At 37.1% G+C, this 23652-nt stretch overlaps 3 protein-coding genes and 1 long non-coding RNA gene across 7 annotated transcripts in view; 2 read left to right on the top strand and 2 right to left on the bottom strand.

The window, feature by feature from the left end:
- The window catches only part of ssbp2b (single stranded DNA binding protein 2b), a 79859-nt gene extending 76822 nt beyond the window's left edge, over positions 1–3037 (top strand). For all 4 annotated transcript variants that reach the window (XM_082157024.1, XM_082157027.1, XM_082157025.1 and 1 more), the window contains 2 exons: positions 137–235; positions 1465–3037. In XM_082157024.1, coding sequence (XP_082013150.1) covers positions 137–235; positions 1465–1494 — 129 coding nt within the window. In that variant the 3' untranslated portion in view covers positions 1495–3037. The remainder of the gene's footprint in view (positions 1–136; positions 236–1464) is intronic.
- LOC309488705 overlaps positions 1–23652 on the bottom strand; it is a 169050-nt gene that overhangs the window by 38389 nt on the left and 107009 nt on the right. The gene's annotated exons all lie outside the window — the stretch shown is intronic.
- On the top strand, positions 4614–16408 carry acot12 (acyl-CoA thioesterase 12). Its single transcript, XM_082157021.1, has 15 exons — positions 4614–5454; positions 6620–6689; positions 7157–7217; positions 7301–7402; positions 8248–8392; positions 9143–9302; positions 10041–10160; positions 10746–10896; positions 11015–11070; positions 11153–11216; positions 14951–15034; positions 15170–15303; positions 15400–15528; positions 15612–15738; positions 15822–16408. Exons 1-15 carry the CDS (start codon positions 5268–5270, stop codon positions 15960–15962), a joined length of 1731 nt encoding a protein of 576 aa, XP_082013147.1. The 5' UTR covers positions 4614–5267; the 3' UTR covers positions 15963–16408.
- zcchc9 (zinc finger, CCHC domain containing 9) lies at positions 16924–23616 on the bottom strand. The gene is made up of 6 exons (XM_082157037.1): positions 23505–23616; positions 22036–22397; positions 20714–20864; positions 20532–20624; positions 17429–17497; positions 16924–17351 (listed from the first exon to the last, which is right to left on the bottom strand). The coding sequence occupies exons 2-6, from the start codon at positions 22387–22389 to the stop codon at positions 17239–17241; spliced, it is 780 nt and encodes a 259-aa protein (XP_082013163.1). The 5' UTR covers positions 22390–22397; positions 23505–23616; the 3' UTR covers positions 16924–17238.

Raw genomic sequence — 23652 nt, 5'->3', positions numbered from 1 at the left:
ATGCTCATTAATTACATTATTACACGATTCTTGCTTAAATAATGTGTAAAATTGACAACCCTAATTTTCATGCACAATTTGCATCGTCTGCGAAACGTATTGAACTGTAAAATCAAACTTCTCTCTATCTGTGCAGAACTCTCCTGGTAACCTAAGCATGAGCAACCAGCCTGGAACTCCCCGAGATGACGGAGAGATGGGTGGAAATTTCCTCAACCCTTTCCAGAATGAGAGCGTATGTCATTTCCTTGTCTGAAAGTGCATTTGTGTTTTATCTTGAACAAAAGCCACTGGGTCTCATTCAATAAGCAAATCTGTGTGTGACATCTGCGTACAAACATTTAAACAAATCATGATTTATCAATACCTTTCGTTCTAATATGTATTGTATGTTACGAAAAATTGTAAGAACTTCTGAAACCACTCGTAACCAAAATCACATACCCTTGGTGTCCTTATAAACATGTTAAGATGAAATTTTAATCATCTTAAATATATTTCATCACATATTCATCACAATATTCAGCCATATTTGAGGTCAAGAATGGTCATGGATTACCTGCCCGATTTAATTACCACATGGACCAGCCGTGTTAATTATCTATCCGTCACGGACCATAGATATGTATATGTAGAAACCACATTCGAGAGCTCCATACACGTCGGCGCTCCCGCCATATTGGAACGGTCAAGTTGTCGTCACTCACAGTGAGAATCAATAAAGTCACAACATTGCGCAGCTTCTGGTTGTGAAACTATCGAGATTTAAATCTAATTAATTACACAATGTGGCGATTAATTAATCGAATTAATCGCACATCAAATTTGGCTGAGAAATTACCCCCCAAAAGATCATTTAAAGTCATTATTGTGTTAATTGAGAAAAGTGAGAAAGTTGTTGCCCTTCATCATGTTCATCACCAATCAACTGTATGAAATGTCAGATGGTCTACGTAGGTCTGAGGCGGGCGGGTGCATTTGCGTTATTAATTTCAATGCGTTTTTTCCCCATAACTAATTAAGTAAATGCATTAAATCGGCAGCCCTAGTTTTTATATGTATCAACTCAATATTACAGGTTTTTACTATGGTACTTTTTTGGTAACTTTTTAATGTTGTGTTAGCTGACACCTTCGTCATGTTGTGTTAGTTTAGCAAAATCATCTTCTGAATATAAAGATATAGATATTCATGTCTCAACTTGCTCTCGAATGTTCACGGACCGGCTTTGACCGTTCCATTGTGATGGACGGCTTATGTATAGCGGCTAATGAGGCATCTATGTGTATATCTATGTCACAGAATGCGTGACTTCGCCACTTCCAATTAAAATGTAATCAACCAAGCCGAATAACGTTTGGTCAGCTGTTAAAATATCATGCTAAAAGTGTATGGTATGACCCCTCAAAGTTCTCAAAAACACACTCAAACTCTTTTTTTTTTTTTACTCTTATGTCCTTGTAGTATTCTCCAAACATGACCATGAGTGTGTGAAGACCTCGTTTGGAAATCCAGGTGGATTCCACCACATGACACAGGACTTGTGCAAGCGCGCTGTAGCCAGCCCTCTTCTGCTCTCTGAAGAATATGGGTCCAAGCCTCTCCTTTCTCTCTCCTTCTTTCGTTTATTCTGTTTTCAAAGATCATTCTTTCACCTCCTCGGCCGCGTCATACCGAGGGACAACGCTGAACCACGATGGGGCGAGAATGACGAACCAACAACCTGTCTATATTTACGTATATCTTTGTGTATATATGTGGGTGTACATTCAGAATTACATGTGCATGTGTGTATGAAAGGACGTATATTGATCCTTGTACGAGCTTGAAAGAAAGACTATGGACATGTACTCTGTTTTTAACAAAAACAAATCATATTTTCTTTAAATATGATGTAAATGGACAGATCTACGTAAATGTATTTATCGCAGGAAACACTTGAGATGCAATGGGGGTCGAGTTTGTAAAAAGACAGATCAGGTAACCTTGTGCAGAATCGCAATGATACAAATCTATTTCCCAGCAAGCACGCACTGTAATTGATTCATAATTGTCTTTGTGTCATCGACGAGAGAGTTTGATTCGTATTTTATTGAAACAGGTTGAGTTGTCGCTAATGGAAATGTGTATGTAATTCCAACTGACGTCTGTAATTTATCATTTCGTACTGCATTCGGCCTTCAGACATCTGTGCTCCTCAAATGCAGTCCAATCTTGATCAACACCCTGGAGTTTTGTCTGTATATACAGGAGATTTATTTTTCAGAACGATGCCTACGAAGAACAGCCATTCCATATGTACACTTAAAAAAAAAATCCATTGTGCACCATTTTGCCATCTTAATTTGGGGACGCGAAAGGGACGTCCTCCGGAACTGAACTGAGCAAACAACACGAGATCGTCATATTTCTATCATGTTTTGAAAATACTCCTAATCATGTTTACTGCTCTTATATTACAACGTTTTCTTTGTGAAAATCTTTGCATGTGAATACGGGAAACAAGGACGATTTTATGGAAAGAGGGAGACTGGTCCATTCAGAGGAGGGGCACATGGATGGGAATTATAATTCCGTACATCTGTCATTCTAATAATCAACTTATTTATACAGCCGTTGTTGTGTCACCCGGAGAAACTGTGATTTGCTTTGCTTTTTTCTTTTTTTTTTCTTTTTCAAGTGGAATTATTATTATTATTAATATTATTATTGCGAAATTTCTAAAAAATATATATGTGAATTTTTTATAGCTTGGGGATCTGATTAATCTGTGTCTCTGTGAATTATTTAAAACAATACTGTACAATATCTGAGGTGTTTTCGTGTTTATTTGTAATAACATTTGCCCTTTTTTGCCCCAGATTTTTTGCCTGATGACAAGAGAGACCCTATCATAAGTGTTTTTTCATTTGACTTATTTGATGTTTAATTTCTGATTTTGTGAAGTGTTCATTTTCTACCTTGTGTTGACTTTTGTAAATACACAGAGAAGTTTTGTATATACTATACTGATATAAAGCTTCTCATTGCTGTTTAACAGACTGTCAGATCATTTTGTTAGTTTTTTGTGTGAGTGATTGTATGTGTTAAAGGTAGGGTAGGCAATTTCAGAGAGGCTAGCAATAGCAAGCTAGCTTTGAAAGCATGAGATCCCACATCTCCAAAGCCACGCCTCCTTCAAAACACAGCAGCGTCGGCATAGCGTCACAAGAGACGCTGTTAAATTATCTCATGTCTTGTAGACAGAGTCACCGGATTCTCAGACTCGGATTTATGTGTTTCTGTGTCTACACTATCAAAGTCGAAAGTAATCTGCAGCAGTCTGGTGGTAAAACTAGAGCTCTGTACGTTGTTTACGTTGATTATTATTGTAATGTTATGTGCTTTGAGACATGAGGTAATTTAACGCCGTCTCTCGTGACGCTTTGCAGACTCTGCTGTGTGTGTTCATGTGTTTTCGAGGTGCTCTGAAGGGAGGGTGAGATGCCATAATTCTTCTAAATCTATAAAAAAAAGGGAAGTCCACACCACAGTTAAGGACAATATACATTTTTTTTTTCAGATGATGAACGACAAAAACATTGACAGCCAACCCATAATCCATCCTGCTTTAAAGAGCTCGAGCATTTGAAGTGGCGACATACTGTAACTACAGCACATGATTACAATAAACAGATATTTATATGAGGTGTGGAAGCAAATAGTTATCGTAATAGTTATCGATTCCAACGATATCGTTCGTTTGTGTTGTTATCTATGCGCTGGCAATGTGTTGTGTTGGCGCTATTCTCATAGAATAAAAACGATTTTTAAAACATAGTTCATATTTTTGTTCATTTACATTTACAGAACTATCACAGGCTCAGCTCCCTCCTACTTTCACTCACTCCTACGAGTCTACATCCCTACCAGACACCTACGATCGGTCAACGAGCGACGTCTCGTGGTTCCATCACAGAAAGCCACAAAATCACTTTCCAGAACATTCTCATTTACAGTTCCATGCTGGTGGAACGCTCTCCCCACCCTCATCCGGAATGCAGAATCCCTGACAACATTCAAAAAACAGCTGAAAACCAATCTCTTCCGTGAGCACTTAACCTTATAAAAAATAAAAAAATAAAAAAATCCTTTCCCTTTGAAACATCACTTATCAGGCTTATGCTACTCTGAATAATACCAGAACTTCGTATTTTGAGCACTTCCTGCGTTGTTGTTGCTTTTGCCTCTTTATGATGACTCGCTGAACTTAGTCCTAATTTGTAAGTCGCTTTGGATAAGGGCGTCTGCTAAATGACTAAATGTAAAATGTAAATGTAAATGTACATTTATTCGATTACGATTATTAAACCTTTATAGTTATCGTGTGAACTGGCCTTTTCAGAATGATTTTTCCAGCTGATGAATCATATAATCCCTAACAGCCAATCAGAACCAACCATAATAGACTTTGATTATTTAAAGCTCCACGCTAAAACGGTCTACACTGGACTTGACAAACAACCGTTGCAAATCAGAAATATAATGGTTTACTATGGGGGATTTGTCATGTGATAACCCATTATATTTCTGAGGTACTCCAATTTGCAATGGTCGCTTTGACATGTCCAGTGTAGACAGCTTCAAGATGTTGCGAGCGACACTAATAAAGTTTGTTCTTATATAGTTTGTTCGTTCGTGTCGTTATAGTTGTCTTGATGGTGTGAATGGGCCATAACTCTAAATAGCAGAGTCCACATCACTTTCAGAGCGATTTGAGTAAATTCATTTGACTTTTGAGTAAAAAAACACTGACAGAAGATTAAAAAAATCCAAATAACAGACCAGCGTTGCAACTTTTGACGACATTACTGACGTTTAGAATAAACTGAACATTATTATGTGTCGTGTACACACTAATATAATTATTGTTATAGTTTTTGTTCTTGGTGTCTGTCTTGCTGTTTTGGTGCAACACAGCTCCTCAATTCTGCCATATTACATCAGTCCACACTTTATGGCTCTCACATGTTAATAATACACACACATGGTGATTACATCACAATCCATGTGTCATAAAATGAACTGCAGCACAGGTGGTTTGTGTGCAGAGACATGGTGTCCTGCAGCTTGTAGTAGCTCAGGTATTCAGCTCGATCACATCACATGATCCCACGGAACATCCAAGTTGGCCAGAGTAGAGGTCACCTGACATCGGCCCTGATAAGAGCCCAGGAACAGACTGACCTCCCGTCGTTTCAACGCTCCACGTCTCTGAGCAAGGCTTCATGGATCAGAACTGGTCAAGAAGAGTGTTAGACACGGACGGATCCCATGAGAAAGAACGGAGGAATGGGTCCGGCCCGGTAGAGGTGCAAATGTGCCAGTCCATCCTGCCCTGCCATGCCAACCACCAGGGAGAGCTGGGTGCAGGACAGCTGCTGAAGTGGATGGACACCATCGCCTGTCTGGCCGGTGAGTGGGGCTGTGGGAGATTACCAACCATGCAGAAGGTTGCTTGTTTGATTCCCTTTACACATTTATTGAATGGTTATGCTCTTATTTATCGTCACTTTTCATCTAAACATTTGTGAGATTTATTCAGAATTAACAACTTCTTTTCAGTTAAATTATCTAATGTTTTGTATTTTGAATAATAGTGATCTGTATGTATATTTTATTAATTCTTTTCGATTTGTATACAAATATTATTTTTATTTTGAAGTAAAAAGTGAGACCATGCCCCTGTCAGAACTGGGACAGAAGACCTCTAATGGCATGTTGTTGATGGTGTTTTAATTCATTTGATCATTTTTATAATTCAGTTTATATTTAATATTTCAAGCATCTTCATGTAGACCAACTGAATAGAATCATTCAGTCTGGATGTATATTGTGTTGCTATTATGACATTAGTTAAATATAAATTAAAAATATCAACCTTCCTACAATTATATAGTAAAATTCTGTAAGATTTAGATTTTTTTTTTTTTTTGAGTATTATTATTATTTAATCATTTTAAATAATTAAAATATGGCTTGTTATTCTAAATAAATGTTATTAAATAATTAATATATTATAAATAAATAATTTAAATGTATTATATAATTAAAATATTTTATATAATTATTAAATTATTCTAAATCTATTAAATATAAAATATGATTTATTATCATTATTCAATTATTCTACATTGTGAAATATTAAAATAAATTCACATGAATCTTTAAAGTATTGCACACAAAAATCAACAACGACAAGCTCTCGACTGCCAATGCAGTAAAATGTCCTATTTTTCAAAACAACCTTGTGTGTTATCGAGCCATCAGAGAGTAGGTTGAGATAAGTGGTCAACTTTGGACTATATGAACAAAGAAGGTAACTAACATCCATACACCTTTCACCCTCAAATCTCGCATGAATCCAGTTGTGTCGGCCACTTGAGGAAGACACACATTAATGATTTAACACGTGTCCTCTTCATCTCCTTCCTGTTTTCTGCTCCAGTTAGACACATGAAATATAAATACGGTGCCAAGCAAAGTTGAACAATGTAAGAACAACGTGTGTACCCATCTTTGAGGGTTCATATATAGTGGTCCGTGTAATAAATCTTCTTTCTTCATGTCTACTTTGAAGCTGAAAGACATGCAGGAATGGCGTGTGTCACGGCTTCCATGGATGATATTCAGTTTGAAGAGACCGTAAGGTAGTGTCCCTTGTTATCACGTATACTTATCCTTGTTGGTCCTGAAACAACATCAATCAGATTTTATAGATAGTATTAAGGCCTGTTCACATCAAGAACGATAACTATAATCATAACTATAACTATATTAGCATGCACACCTGCAGACGATATCGTGCTCTGCTGTTTGTCGACTGCCGCTTTAAATGCTCGAGCTCTTTTAAAGCAGCAGGATGGATTCTGATTGGCTGTCAAAGTTTTAATCGTTCATCATCTGGAAAAATTATATTTGTGGTGTGAACTTTTTTGTATTTTGAACGATTTTTATAACTACATCTTTATCGTTATCATCATAGTTATGTGAACTGGCCTTTAAGGTCACATAGGACAAGGTTTAGTGTTAGTGAATTATCTCATGTTATGTGGTATATTAATCTCTTATCATATCATATCATATCATATCATAATCATATCTCTCTGTATTTCAGGGTTGGGCAGGTTATCAATATAAAAGCCAAAGTTAACAGGGCTTTCAACACGAGTATGGAGGTAAAACAAGACGAAAAGCATTTACACAGTATTAAATATTAACGGAATAACTATAAAGTCTGATCAGGCCAGTGTTTTATCAGGTGGGCATCTATGTGACAGTTCAGGACGTGCTCAGCGGGGTGACAAAGAGGGTTTGTGTGGCCTTCTCCACATTCGTCGCCAAACCGACAGGAACACACAAGGTGAGGGAACGGCTCTGCAAAGAATACACCCTAGAATTTAGGGGAAATTTCCCTGTTAAGCCCACTCAAATCTAAGTATTCCACTACCGATCTAAAGTTTTGGGTCAGTAAGATTTGTTTTTAAAGAAAATAATACTTTTACTCAGCAAGGACACATTAAATTGATCAAAAGTGAGAGTTAAGACAATAATATTACAAATCAGCATATTAGAATGATTTCTGAAGGATCATGTGACACTGAAGACTGTCATGATGCTGAAAATTCAGCTTTGCATCATAGGAATAAATTACTTATAAACAAATAAATTATGAACTACCTTTTGTACGCCTTTAAGCTCACTATGTGTGTTTTATTGTAAATGCTTCACATTTAAATACTTAATTAACTAAATAAAAAAACGAATGATCAAACGTAGGACAAATATGAATTACAGTTGTAAAATTTGACATTTTTAGCATCAGTATGGATTACAGTCAGAGAAATAAATACTTATGGCTTAAGAAGATTCTTAAATATTTTCATTTAATATGAATATTGACAGTTTTTGTATATTTTTGATGTGCAACAGCAGCTGCAGACACTCATTTTAGTACATACAATCTTGCTTTAAAATACCAAGCAAAACTCTTAACGTTGCATTTGATCTATTATTTTTTTATTTGAGATTTCTTATCAAACCCCAGCCAGAGAGCATGATCTCAAACAACTCAAGACCTGAACATTTGATTGGCTCCAAAACGAAAGTCATATTACATGTGTGGGGAAACACATTTTCTCTTATGCTTTGACTTTTTGATATATTTAAAAACAAATTACTCCTAAATATTCTTTCATGGTTTTTCAGGTGTCTCTGAGACCCTTGGACGTTCAGGGCTCCGTAGAGGGAATGCTGGAACATTCACTGGCTTCAGAGAGGCGACGGCTCCGTCTCTACAACGAAGAGTCCTTCAAAAACCTCATCAAGGACTATTACAACCTTCAAGACAAGGGTTAGTGCTTTACTTAAGCTTTGCCATTAAGTTAGTACACTTGAGTCTATTTATGAGGTTCTGAGATGGTGCAGTAGTGAAGGGTCATGGCTGGTAATGTTGCTGAATCCAGTGATCTACTGCAGACTGCAGGCAAAAGTGATCAACTGTGTATCTGACTGTCCACGCTGTTTGAACTAAACCACTCAATTCATATGGATTAGTTTTATGATCTCTTTATGAACTTTTTGAAGCGTCAAAGTGGTAGTTGCGTCGCTGTCAATGGAGGGACAGAAAGCTCTCAGATTCCATTATAAAGATCTTCATTTGTGTTCCGAAGATGAACGAAAGTCTTACCGGTTTGGATCAATATGAGGAAGAGTAATTAAAGACAGAGTTTTAATTTTTTGGGCGAACTATCCCTTTAAGCCTTGTCTGTGAACCCTGACTATGGCTTGCAGTGTGAATGTAGCCTATGAGCTATTATGTCACAGTCACACCCTTAGCTTACTTCATGGGATTGAACTACTAATAACTTCACTGTGTCACGGAAACAAAACTTCATAGGTTGTGTGGTAATAAATTCTGAAAGAACAACCGGTGGAAAGAATCCCTTGAAAGAGTCAGCCAGAGGACAGATATGAGACTCCGCTAGATCCACAACAACTTGGCAATGGGATCAAAAGTTCCAGTCATGAGTCAATGTGCACATCAATCCAGAAAGTTGCAGCTGATAAACTGCATGCTAAACAGCATTTGTTGGCGTTTCAGGACTGTATAGCAGGAAACCCATCGCGCCCTTGGTGTCGACCGAGCACACGCGGGTCGAGAGCATCGAGCTGGTCCTGCCGCCACACGCTAATCACCATGGAAACACGTTTGGAGGACAGATCATGGCCTGGATGGAGAATGTGGCCACAGTATCAGCCAGGTATACATGCACGTTCATGCTGGATGTTATCATAGTGCAACAGTGACAGGTATTGGTTCCGGAAGGATTTTTCACATCGATTTTTGTATTAATTATTCTAAGCCATGAACCAAACCAATCAGCTCCGAGATGGATAATATTAAGAAACAAAGTATTTGAACATTTTCAAAATGACAAATTATGCATGATGCATCATGGATGACATCATCAAATCATAGCCAACAGAAAAATATAAATATAAAATGAAAATAATTAAGTTAAAAATAAATAGCAACACCATAGAAACCACCCAGAAGACCCAATATTAGAATGATTTCTGAAGGATCATGTGACACCGGAGTAATGATGCTGAAAATTCAGCTTTGCATCACAGGAATAAATTACATTTTACAATATATTCAAATACAAAACAGTTATTTTAAATTGTAATAATATTTCACAATATTACTGTTTTCACTGTATTTTTGATCAAATAAATGCAGCCTAGGTGAGCATAAGAGACTTTATCATTTAAAAAGAAAAAATCTTAATTATTATAACTTCCAACCATATTTGAGTGTATACAAATATTGAAGTAGTTTGAGAGTGTAAGACTGACTCTCTGACATTCATGGGAGTGGGCGGACTTTACATTGCTGGATTGCCCCTCGGGATTATTATGGGTAGTGTAGTTATTTACTAAGACTAATGTACCGGTATGTGTTTTTCATCGTATACATGTGTTTTTTGTTGTTCTAGTCGTTTGTGTGGCTCCTATCCCTCTCTTGGAGCTGTGGACATGTTCCGCTTCCGAGGTCCGTCCAGTGTCGGCGACAGACTGGTGTTCAAAGCCATGGTCAATAATGCCTTTCAGACCAGGTACAGTAGCTTCATAAACCTCACCTGACTGTTATAGAAGTGCCATCCTGAACAAAATGACCTTTTCATGCATTAAACTGTTAAAGGAATAGTTCACCCAAAATAAAAATTCTGTCATCATTTACTCATCGTCATATTGTTCCAAACCTGTATGAGTTTCTTTCTTCTGTTGAACACAAAAGAAGATATTTTGAAGAATGTTGGCAATCAAACAGTTGACGGTAGCCATTGACTTCCATAGTAGGAAAAAAGCACTATGGAAGTCAATGGCTACCTTCAACTGTTTGATTGCCAACATTCTTCAAAATATCTTCTTTTGTGTTCAACAGAAGAAAGAAACTCATACGGGTTTGGAACAACTTGAGGGTGAGTAAATGAAGACACAATTTTCATTTCTGGGTGAACTATCCCTTTAAAGACAACATGCATTTGCAATATGACATATTTGGTTGTCGCCACACCACACCACACCACACCACATCTCTGCACACTTCTCACAATAATAGGGTCCATTTTGACTTGATTAAAAACATATAATAAACGTAGGTATATTTTAAATTCATTGTTCTCCTGTTCTGCGATCAGTGTGGAGGTGGGTGTTCGGGTGGAGGCGTATAACTGTGAGGAGTGGAATGAAGGGACACCAAGACACATCAACAGCGCCTCCATGATTTATTACATCCCAGGACGTGATGGTGAGCAACAGACCTTTCCTGATGTCACCTACACAACTCTTGTGAGTTATCTACACATTCAACAACACGATAGCTCACTTAATATTAATATACAAGTTTATATAAAATAGCTCTAACGATCACTAAAGGCACATAAATCATTAAATGATTTTTTTTCAGGATGGACAAAGACGATTTCTTGGTGCTATTGTCAGGAAGAGAATTCGCATGGCAAGGTATACTTTTGTACAGAATTTTTTTTCTTTTCTTTGAAACATACCAAATTGTTTAGGAAATTTCCAATTTTATTTTCCCCAGAAAACACATTCTGTACTCAAGAGACGAGGGAACAATTTCTGTGCCTTGGGACAGAAGTAATCAGGTAGGTTACTAACTAATTAAATAAATAATCAGTTTAAAATAGTCATTGGATACATACGGAATAAAACATAATAAAATAATACTGCTTATTTAAAAATATATAATTTTGATCAAATTATGTTGCGGTTTTGTAAATGAAATGACATTGCAGTGATACATTTTTAAAACACTTGTGTACCACAAGCTGATTTCAGCGGTCAGTTTTGTGTAAAAATCTCACTATGGAAGTCTGATCCAATAAAGAAAAATAAAGAAAAAGACTAAAAATCATGTATTTCCATCAAGAGGTGCATACATTTTTGGTCAAGATCAAGAGTCAGAGTCAATGCAAGAGTCAGCACTGTGTAAAGTCTCCTCCAGCACATCCCAAACACTTTCAATGAATTTAAAGGTGCTCTAAGTGATGCCGGGAGTGTTGACATTCGAATTGTTGTCAAACAAAACGGAGGCTAGCTAGACCCTCCCTCCTCCTCGTCCCGTCTCCTCCCTCCTCCCCTCCCTTCCGGCATAAAGGAAAGTCAAAGTAGTCACTAAAAACAAAGTTAAGTTTTACTGATACTTCATTCAATGTGTAATGTCACCAAGTTAGATAAATGCTTTTATATATTGCAGAACAGAATGCAGAAAAAGAGAAACATTGTCTTAAAATCGTTTCGCCACCTGAGGTTATAACTATAACGTTAGCTCCCATACAAGGACGCAATAATAGCAAGATAACGTTAGCTTCGCGTTTCCCAGTGAGCATAAACAACGGCGGCGTCGTAAACAAATTTAGTCAAAGTTGTCGATAGCCTATAAATGAACATTCAAATCCATAACAAACAGTGGGTGAAAACAATCATTCACACAAATTGTCGCCCTACTGTGAATTTGCTTGACCATTTACAATAGAGATTGATCGCTAGCTGAAACATATATGTTGTATTCACCAAAGCTAACGCTGACTGCATAGTTCTAGCTAATTACATCCTTGTGTTGGTTTGGCGAACATGAACGTCAATTTAGAAAGAAAAATGGATTTACCTGTTCTGCAAAAACAGAGCAACTGAATGTCGGATTGGAAGCTCTTCTGCCGGCGGAGTTCTCGCCACCTTTCGAGGGTTTTTCCGATGTAAATTCGGGACTTTGCGCGTTCCTTATCCTTGTCCCTTATCCTTGTTATTGCTCTTCTTTGCAATTTGTTCATCGGAACGTCGTCTCTTTATTCGTGTGTCGGCCATAATTCAAACTTCCCTCTTCTTCATGCTTCTCTCTCCTCCACACACCCCCTTCATGTGCACGCGCACTAACCCCCAAACCACACCCCTCAAATACTTCTTGTCGGTGATTGGCTGGAGCACTGTTTGTTATGTTTCGTGGTGCGGGTGAGCCCAGTTTGTTTTTGTTGCCGTTTGTGGAGCCTGTGGTGTCTAGAGAGACCGCGTTTTTTACAGTGTGTTCAGGGGACAGGCAGCTAGCGGATAGTGAGGAGATGTTTGCTGTATGTGACAAAAAATGTTTTGGCCTAAAAAACGCGTGACATCACTCAGAGCACCTTTAAGCTCTGGACTCTTGTGCAAATTCATGTGTGAAAATGATTCTTCATGATCCTCACAACCATTCTTTCACAATCTGAGCCTGATGAATCTTGACATTGTCATCCTGGAATATGGCCATGATGTGTCTCATACATGGTTGTTTAAGAAATGAAAAGCTACCATCAACGAGGGTTAGAAGAACTTCTGCCAAACATATGGGACATTCTACCAGAAACGTACATTATCTGTCCTTGAATTGTTACAGTGAATAAAAAAGTATTTCATCCAAAAATGTCTAAAACTGGCTCATAGTTGATTTCTGTGAGTTGTTCTGTAAAGGAATATGTCATTCATTAGGTTCTCAGATATTTTTTTCTTTATTAAAAACACTTTTGAAAATTACAAATCCTGTCCATGCCCTTGTCCTCAGCCAAATTGGAGCTACAGCTTTCATAGTTTTGTTATGCTACAAACTGTTATTTAAAAAAAAAAAACTCATCAATAACAAGTTTAAGCTGTTATCATTCACATCAACTGATCAAAAACATAAAATTATATATAAATTCTACAAATAAATTCTATTTTACAACTGTCCCCATGTTTTGGTCAGTCCTGTCACGTTTACATAAAACTCTACATAAAATGTGTGAAATACACCTTTAAGGGTATCACTCAGAGGAAGTGACATCATTTGACCCAGGTGAAGCTTACATTGATTAAGGCTGAATTGTTTCATTGAATTGTATGATTTTAAGCTTGTTTTTGTATGTTTTTTTTAGGAAGACGAGCTAAAGGGTCAGGCCCTGTCACGGTTAAACATTCCAGAAAATAATGAAAATGTTTTAAATCCAAAACATGTCTAAAAAGGTTATTGAAATTCCTTGCTTGCATGTTAACAGTTTTTATGCTAGCATGCTAGCAGGCTGAGTAATGGCAGTTTACAATGGCCAACCGTCAGGCCCTGTCACATCAGGCCCTGTCACATTCCTGTGTGACACGGCCTTACAAATTAATGTTATTGTTCTTTTTTATTACATTTATTGCATATGTTATGTATTTAACGCATGCAATAGTAAAATGAAGGCCAAGGTGCTTGATTTTTATACAACTGTGGCCATGGAAGTGATTTAAACACCTAAATTCAATTATTTGGAGGGCTGTCCCAATACTTTTGGCAATATTATGTATGTCCTTGGCTGAATTTTACCATAGTCTAATATTACTTTAACATTAAAATTATAATAATAATTTAAAAAAGAAATGCCAATCAAAACTTAAATAAAGAACACAAAACATAACTTTTTCTGCATCATCAAAATCCATAAAGTCAGTCCTGTCACAGTACCGTCAGTCCTGTCACGCCATGGTCAGTCCTGTCACACAGGAAATTATGATAAAAGTGTACTATTTGAGGAAATATTAATTAATTAATCTCTTTAACTGTGTAGATGAAGGTGGGGGTATATATCCACTACTATGTTTTTATAAAAATCTCCTATGTAAAGGTAGTTATTTTACAACTATATGAGTGCCTGCGGGTATTCTGTGATTTTGTGTACTACAGTTGACCGAAAAGTTACTTATATTTCTTAAAGGAATTATAAAACTATGTTAGATACAATCAGGGACATGTGATCAATAAGAAAATGCTATCTGTATCAAAGAAATTCATTAGGAAACCATTCTAACATATACAAATTTGTCTGTGACAGGGCCTGACATTTTAGGGGTGAAATGCGTATAAAAATGTATTTTATTTAATCATAAAAACATGCTGAGATGGGATGATATGTGTTTCTCATAGTTTAACATGTCCTCCATATGTCTCAACGTTCAGATTTAAGAAAAATATATTTTTTTCCCCAAGATTTTTTAAAGTGGAAATGTACGTTTCTGGTAGAATGTCCCATATAACATGCTAGAAACATAACATAACACTGCAATAATCATCCAATCATAGACTCTTAAGCATTTGCCTAAAATTAAAATCCAAACAGCGACTTTTTGGCTGGGTGGTTTATATAGAACATACTTTTTTAGTGGTCCCAAAGTAATCACTTATTCAAAAGAGGCACCTACTCAGAAAGTATGTGCTTTCAGATGCAGCCAATGGGTTCTAGTTCTTCACATTGGATGTATGAAGTAAAAAAGCTCCTTTAACACAGTTTATTTACTGCAAACCTTCTGTAACATGGCGTAACATCTCTGCCCTCTGCAGGTGTATTTGGGGTATAACAACGTGGCAGCTCTCACAGTCTTAGCTGGTAAACGGGGATGGGAGGCCAGTAACATCAACGATAAGGTCATCATCACGTTTCTTTTAAGTGCTATATAAATGTAACAAATTATTATTATCATGTGATTACATTATTATGTATTATGCACCTAAATATGCCTAGTAAGTATCTACAGTGCTTTAATAAGTGTGTTTTTGCAGGTAGGGGTTTACGTGCATGAGGAAGCAGAGATGTTGTGTTTAAGAGTTGAGATGGAAGTCAAAACGGCGGCTTTTCACGCGTTCTCGCTGCTCGCCGACCTGCGCTTACGGCCACAGTGGGACAACAACTATCTGTAGGCGATCTGCATCCCTCTATCTGTGTTTAAAGTTTTGCAATCGCATGTAAAATTGTGTTTCTCATCATCTACATACTTCCGTGTTTCCTCCAGGAGCTGTGAAGAGGTGGAGAAAGCAGATGAGGAGGAAACCATCTATCACATTAAATGCGCCACAGTTAACGGAGGCAAAAGTCGGGATTTCGTGTTCCTGTTGTCTAAAAGGCAACCCTGCAAAAATGGGTATGATTCCACTGTTAACATGATTCATTTTTGGATGAACACATCTTTAATGTGAGGCTCAAAATGTATTTTTGTTCTCACAGAGACCCATACGTCATAGCGCTCCGGTCCGTAACCGTGGCAACAGTTCCATCTGAGGAGAACTCCATTCGGAGCGAAGCTAAATGTGCAGGATTCCTCATTCACGAAATGGGCTTTTTAACCTGCAAGGTACCAACTATAACGTCTGAAACTCAATAAAAACAATAAAACACTTTTCTGCTGAATCTGAACATTTCTGGCTGCTCTTCTAGGTGTCGTACTATAACCAGGTGACCTCTGGAGTGCTGCCCTATGTGGAGGGAAACCTAGCGGGCTGGTCCAAATCTATGGAGGAGACGGCAATGTCCTGCATTTCCTTTCTGGAGAGAGATGTGCTTAACACAGAGTTCTGATGCGCAACACTGTGGTTCTAGGACAATCTTTTTATTTTAATTTATTTTATTTAAGGTTACGATAACGACTGCCATGTTTAAAGGGATAGTTCACACAAAAAATGTAATTCTGTCATTAATTACTCGCCCTCATGTCGTTCTAAACCCGTAAGACTTTCGTTCATCTTCAGAACACAAATGATGATATTTTTGATGAAATCTGAGAGCTTTCTCTCCTTCCGTTGACAGCTACGCAACTACCACTTTGACGCTTCAAAAAGTTCATAAAGAGGTTGTAAAACTAATCCATGCGAATTTAGTGGTTTAGTCAAAATATTCTGACGAGGCTCAATCGCTTTATATGACGAATAGATTTAATTTAGGCTTTTATTCATATAAAATGAATATGAATGGCTGTCAATGGAGGGTCATTTTTGTGTTAATTAACCCTTTAAGCAATTTTAAAGGTATAGCGGAGGATCTTTCCAAATTTTAGATAAGACCCGCCCTCTCCACTTTTTGAAAAGTTTGATTGATTCACCAGAATGATTGACAATTAGGAGGACCAATAGTTTAGACTACCCACCAGGAAGTAAAACATCCTCCGCTATACCTTTAAGAGATCAATTACAGCATTGTATATTGTTTTGAAGGCCCATTCCCACCAAGAAAAATTACTATAAAGAACACTTTAAAGATAACTATATTACTGTCCGCACCAACAGACAATAATGTTCTTTTTATCCTAAGTGTGTGATGCAGTTTTGCCGATTTAAAAGCTCATACTTTAATGTCTGGCTTAGCTGTCAATGTTCTTATTCATCAGCTGGGAAAATATCGTTCTGAAAGTGACTGCAATAATATAGTTCCTCTGTGTTATCGTTATAGCTGTGGTGTGGTTTTGTGAGAAAACGCAAAGTTTATTGGGGGAATGCATATTTATACAGTTGTTCCTATAAATAGAATATACCATCACAGAAAACACACTTAATATCCCACTTTTATAGAGTATATTTGTACAAAAGTGTCTTGTAAATAAATGCTGCTTTTCATATTCAAATTCTCTCAATCTTTGAGGCTTGAGCATTAAAACACAATCCATAATTAAATCTTAAGATCAGGTACATATGTGATGTCCACAAGTCTCAGGCATCACAAGGCTCTTTTTACAGCAAGTAAATGGCCTCAAAACAGGAAGAGTCACTTTTGTGTGTAAAAACATCCATGGCAAACAGTTACTGGTGAAGACATTAGCGGTTAAATGGTCCATTTCTAGGTTTCCCCCAACAGCTGTTGATCAGAACACCACCACCTTGTCTTTTTTGGGTTGTGCTTTCTTCACAGGCACATGTACGTCCTCGTGGTCAGCGCTGATTCTATTGGACAGCCGGCCAAGAGTGATAGAATTAGCTGCAAAAAAGAAGTTTGAGCTTAATGTATCGGTTTTCAGTTTGACTTAAACAATAGAAATATTCCAGTGGACTCACTTGAGCTCTGGTGTTCAGGACAATCTTTCTGAAAGTGTTCCACTGAGCCACAAACCCGACAGCAACCGCCTACAGGAACAAAACACCATATACATACATGTTTAAAGATGATTCAGAGATATTATCATATTCATAAATATTTAATGCTTAACCCTCTAAGTCCTGACATATGAAATAAGTCAGAAAGAAAGAAAAAATCTAATCTTCTGAAATGGAACAGTTTATTGAAGCTTTAGTCATAATATTAAAAGTTTGTATGTGTTTTTGTTTGTTTGTTGAGTTTCAAATTTGATACATCAGATTTTATGGCTCATATTTGATATAGGAGGATTTGCAGCTCAAACTCAAGGAGGAAATAAACACTTCAGTGTTATTCCAAGGCCCAAACTGAGCAAAAATATGCAATTTGGTGCAGATTTTGTTATTTTTATGGCCAAAAAGTAAGATGCTTGTAATGTTAATCAATGAGAGTTTTATAGTAGGATAAATACTTGTACACATATATATCAGTTTTCACTCTATATATCCCTATAATATGTCTTAGTAAGATGATATTTAAATGCTTAGTTTTATTATCAAAGCTCTGTAGTTTTATTGTGGGGAAAAACATATAATGCAATGCAATGATGATTGACAGATGAACAAATAAACGTTAATCAAAAGCCTGACATTTGATACTCACATTTTAACATGATATTTAAATAATAATAATTAAAGCTGCAAGCAGCGATGAAAAGGGACCTCGCACCCGTGCCACCACCACCCGGCGCCGGCGCCTTTAGGAAAACATAGCACGGTGGGCAGTATGTAAATATAGAAGGACTATGTTAAAGTAATTTGTATTTGCCACACTTCCTGCTACCAGCAGGTGGCGCTATTAATATAACCGAATATGAGCATGGTCATGTGTTCAGGACAGGGCTCTTATCAAACATGTGAAGTTTGGGGCAGATCGGACATCATACTGCAGGCTGTTTGTGGTTGCCTAGCAACATCGGAACTGCAATCAATATTGACAGAGAACTTATCTGATGATGCATATTTCACCCAGAGGCTGAAATTGGGTTTGCACATCTACATGTCAGGCCGCCGAGGGCACATCCTTCGACGAAAACTCAAGATCTTCGCAATTTAACGTCACAAAGGCCTTAAGAATACACTCACCAATTTTAAAGATGATCAGATCAAAACTGTAGGAGGAGTTCGTTAAAGTACAACGTCTGGAAATGGCAAAAACTGTACAAAATCTGAGAAGTTGTTCAAAATAGCTGACTTCCTGTTATGTTTAGGGCTACGCTCCAAGATACTTTTTTTGTAGGTATTGGGTCATTACATACATGTACCAATTTTCATACCTGTACGTGAAATGTAGAGCCGGGGCAAAATGTAGGGGCAATAATTGAGCCATTTTGCCCCACACAATTCTGAAACCTGTATCACACATACATTTTCACCACTTCTGAAGCGTGTGCAAAGTTGCATGAGTTTTCGAGCATGTTTAGGCTCTCAAAAAAGCGATTCACTTTGGAGAAGATGAGCAAAAACAATAGGGTCCTCTCACCATCGGTGCACCAAGTTGCTTCAGCCCAAGTGTTCATCTTGAAATGTTACTTAAGTATAAAAGTTATTCTTAAATTTACTTTATATACAAATCAGTAAAAAAAAAAAAAAAAAAAGTGGACTTTTTTTTTTTTTTTACAATTATACTTAAAGCCACACTATGTAGAAATTGTGTTTTTGTCAAACAGCGACCCCTAGAGTCGCTGTGGAATACTTGCACTGTCGTAAATTATATTATAAAAATTTTACATGATTGCAGCTAAATCACAAGTAAATAGTCTATAGTCTAGACCTACTGTATAATTTAATTTGTGTTGTTTTTATTGGAATGTAAACATTACAAAATGCCAGATAACATCAATTAAGTTAAATGTAGCCTACGTCGCATTATTTCATAACATTGGCCGTTATGATGTCATTAGACATTATTATTGCAATTTATCATAATAGTTAGCAAATTGTGCTCGTTTACACTATTTACAACCTCTACGTTAGGCTTATTTATGATAATTATGTGAGATATTGAAAGCTGTTCTCATGATAATCGCAGGAATCAACGTCAACAACGTCGTCACGAAAGCAACAGATATGAGCTGCATTTTATAGATCATCAACTAAAATTTCAAAATCAAAGACCGCAATAAGAGAGAGCAGTAACAGCCCTGGTAAGATCATTTCGTTTCTTTACTTTTAATGATGAAGATTGTGTGTTAAGCGTCTGCGACTTACTTTCACTTTGATTTGCGATAGTTTGCACGTTGGCTTGATGCAGTTGCTCATCTGCGGTGATGCGTGTTCCAGCGCTTCGTCATATCTGGATATAACAAAATAGCCTATACAACGCTCTCACACGTTTTTTTTTATTTATTTTTTTAGCATTTTTGGGAGGAGTACAATTTACATATGTGGTTTAAAAAACCATATGCATTTACACTTGTCCAGTTTCGTCTGGAATGCGTCTCAGATCTCCTCCTGAAGTGGTTTGAGGGATCGGATTCAAATCCGTCTCAAATGCGTTTCGGAGGGCATTTAAACCTGGACTTTTCACGATCGGATAGCTATCCGATCTGAGAAAACGCATAAAGTGGCCAGGTGTAAACAACCCCCATGACAAAAACATACGCACGAAAGCCGAAAACAAACTCTGGTTGGCCTCTCACGTCCAAATTTGACGAAATGGTGGGGGAAGTGACGTATGCCGTAAAGCAGTCGAATTTTGTAGTTCTTTTTGTGCTCTGGTTACTACCCGAACCCCGAAGTTACATAGTGCCAGTAAAAGCGATACAGACCCTGTCAGGCTATGGCAGACGTGTCATTCAACCTATTGTAAGTCGATGTACCATCACAAGGATCTTGGAAATATATTATGAAGGTTGAAAAGTTACATAGTGTCGCTTTAAAGGCATTTTACTTGCTAAAAATGTTTTTTTAACTATCAATCAGAAGACAGAAGATTGTGTACAACAGTTTCAGTAAACCTCTAAATATGCTAATCAAAAATGATACATTAGGCTTTATAGGGTTAAACGGGTAAATCACTGACCTGCAGCATACAGTCCTTTTGGGTTGTCAGGACAGGCTTTGGACAGATGACCAGTCTGACCACAGATAAAACATTTGGCGTATGGGTAATTACCTAGAAAACAGCAACATTCATATGATAAATCATAGCAGGTTTGATATTTTCATACATTTTAAGTGCGTGACATCTCATTCAACTCGTACCCATGGCAGGATCCACTTTAGCTCGACATCTCTGGATCTCATGTTCAGTGGAACCACAGCGATAACAAATACCGCGACCCATCTCTTCATCGTTATCTGCTTCCGGGCAGTCGGCGAGCCCGTGACCAGGCTTCCTGCAGTTAAAGCAAATCTACAACCAAAATGTGAGAGTATATGTATAAAAGTTTGTTTCTACCACAGAATAAAAAGGTATTTACGACATTTTACCTCGCAACTCTGCCTTTTTTCCCCCTCAAAATTCTGAGTTTACATCTTGCAAATAGAACTTTTAGAAAAAAATCCGAATTGTAATGTGTACATTCAGTATTGCAGGGGGGAAAAAACAGAAAATTGCGAGATTTAAGCTCAGAATATTTTGTTTGTTTCTGCCATGAAATGAAAAAATAAATAAAAAAAAGGTAATTGTGACTTTTTAAAAATCATAATTTTGAAGAAAAAAGTCTGAATTGTGAAATATAAACTCAGAATTGCACGAAAAAATGTCTGAATTGTATGATGTACTAAGGAGCCGATAAGCAGGACAAAACAATATCCCCACGAGTTACTAATTCGTCAGCACGTTCTACCATTTCGTTTCCTCGTACGACATCATTCATTCCCTTGTTTTACTAAATCGTGGCCACGTAATAATGAATTCTGACAACATTTTCAATTAAAAACGTATGCGTTTTGGCCGTTCATTTACACGACAACAGAGTTTTGGGGGCCTGAAAAAGCCAACTTTTAAAAAAGGGTTTCAAAGTGCACGTTTTTTGAAAGCGATAGCATTATCGTCATGTAGACTACAAAATTGTGAATATGTGAAAATGGTTGTAGAATACCTTCTACAATGGTTGTACACCTTGTAGAATAAAGGTGAATTGCACTTATTCACTCAAAGATTCAATTATTGTGCAGAAAAAAAAAACATTCTTACACTGTTACACACCTGGGGTCATTAGCGACCCTATACAATGAATGGTAAAACAGGCATTAATTTATTTTCTTGTTATGTTGTTTATAATGAATTGATTGAGGAATACTAAGAAGGATGTACAACTTTAAAAAACTAATGAGGTCACTAAAGACCCAAGGTATGCATTTAGGGGTTAAATCAAAACGTGGGACGATTTACTAAAACGAGAGAGCAAATTCATAATTCGTGGACACGAGATATGAATGTATATATAGTCAACGTCTTGTGCAGGGCTCCGTAGATATTATTATTGTTTTTTAATTCCTTTGGGGAAGCTTCCATACATGAGTCTTTATATGAAATAATCACATATCTACAGTCATGTTACATGCATTTAAATCCTCACCATATTATTCTTTTTAACGTTTTGCCTCTTTATCCGTCTGTGCTCTCGTCGTCCGTCTTTCTTCAGCGCTGTCGCTACGTCTTCTCTCAGGTCCCGGTCTGCCGGAGTCTTTCTCTGCAGGTCCTGACCGGTCTGCTTTAAATACTCCATAAACCCATTCACGTCATCAATGTCATGCTCTACGTTCTTCCTTCTCGGGTTGGGTTTCGTTACGCCTGCTCCTCGCTGGATGTGTCGACCACCGCCGCTAGTTCCTGATTCTCCAGCATTCCTATTCGCTTTCAGCTGCTTCCATGGTGTGGCATCGGCTGCTTTGTGTTTATGGACGTTGTTTGCTCTGGCCCACCTCGTCATTTTGAGTTCTGTTAGGATGAGAGAATATGTTCATGATCAGACATTAAAACCCTCATGTTGTGTTCGGGACATTTTGACCCTGAGATTTTCCTTTTTTCCCAAAAATGCTAGTTAATGTTATTGAATTGGAATAAAACTCACCGATTTTGCTCACACAGGGTATAACAACTTCCCGAAGAATTTGACAATTTTTGTGTTTTTGGTTGTTCTCTTGTTATGCCATGTTATCGCCAAATTAAACGGATAGTTCACCCAAAAGTGAAAATTGTGTCATATTTACTCACCCTCAAGTTGTTCCAAACCTGCATGAGTTCCCATTGGCTTCCATAGTAGGAAAAATAAATACTATGGAAGTCAATGGGTGCCGTCAACTGTCTGGTTACCAACATTCTTCAAAATATCTTCTTTTGTGTTAAGCAAAAGAAAGAAATTCATACAGGTTTGTAACATCTTAAGGGCGAGTAATTTTTTAGGTGAACCCTTTAATAAACTTGAATGAACTTTTTCACTCAAAAACTGAGACCAATGTCAATCAATTTCAAAAGGAAATACAAAACCTGTGCTAATGAAAACAAGTTGGCAAAACCACACAAGACATCATATAATATTTACAATAATATATGGTACATTAGTATAAATGAATATAACCATAGTTTCTGCCAAAATACCAGTCACTAACAACATTTTTCAAAATGCACCCTGAGGTCTATAATAGAAATGCCATGGCAATATCCTTTTGTTTACCATGAAAGTGCTATGAAATTCCATTGTGATTTGTGAATAATGTAAATATTCAGTACGATGGTATACAACAAAGTCCCAGTCATAACATAAAACGAATCTATTATGATTTACAGTAACAATAACGGCAATTAAAATGGTACTTTGTCCGAAACTACTGTCACCATGGTTACATTTTACATGTCGAATTATAAGGGATGTTTCAGATGCCTCACAGAAGAGAGTGAATATCACAGGAACTTATTACTGTAAAATAACCCTGTTGTTTTACCATAGTAGAACATATTCCGGCAGCTAAAGCATTATAAAACATTCCTGCGTGGGGTAAATATATCTCTTGTAATAAATAAAATAAATTAATTGTACACGCTCACCGCACAAGAAGATTTTCAGATATCAGCTGTCAGCAGCAAAACACCGCTCACGTGTTTATTATTCCTGCGTCCCACCAATAAAAGTATCCGGAATGAAACTACAACGTGAGCGTTATTGGTTCCACCAGTCATTGTGAACGGCGCCACT

The sequence above is a fragment of the Leuciscus leuciscus genome (genome assembly GCF_965113295.1).
Source record: "Leuciscus leuciscus genome assembly, chromosome: 24".
In the NCBI taxonomy this organism is placed as follows: Eukaryota; Metazoa; Chordata; class Actinopteri; order Cypriniformes; family Leuciscidae; genus Leuciscus; species Leuciscus leuciscus.
The sequence above is the reverse complement of the archived record's forward strand: the minus strand, read 5'-3'. Positions and strand labels throughout refer to the sequence as shown.

What these genes read in the sequence shown, in the direction of transcription:
- acot12 (XM_082157021.1), top strand. Translation starts at nt 5,268, where the DNA reads ATGGATCAGAACTGGTCAAGAAGAGTGTTAGACACGGACGGATCCCAT. An exon ending in AAGAGAATTCGCATGGCAAG is followed by an intron (nt 11,071 to 11,152) that starts GTATACTTTTGT and finishes TATTTTCCCCAG; the next exon opens with AAAACACATTCTGTACTCAA. An exon ending in TGGGCTTTTTAACCTGCAAG is followed by an intron (nt 15,739 to 15,821) that starts GTACCAACTATA and finishes CTGCTCTTCTAG; the next exon opens with GTGTCGTACTATAACCAGGT.
- zcchc9 (XM_082157037.1), bottom strand. Translation starts at nt 22,389, where the DNA reads ATGACGAGGTGGGCCAGAGCAAACAACGTCCATAAACACAAAGCAGCC. An exon ending in ACGTTAAAAAGAATAATATG is followed by an intron (nt 20,865 to 22,035) that starts GTGAGGATTTAA and finishes TTTTGGTTGTAG; the next exon opens with ATTTGCTTTAACTGCAGGAA. An exon ending in AAAAGGACTGTATGCTGCAG is followed by an intron (nt 17,498 to 20,531) that starts GTCAGTGATTTA and finishes TTGTTCCTGTAG; the next exon opens with GCGGTTGCTGTCGGGTTTGT.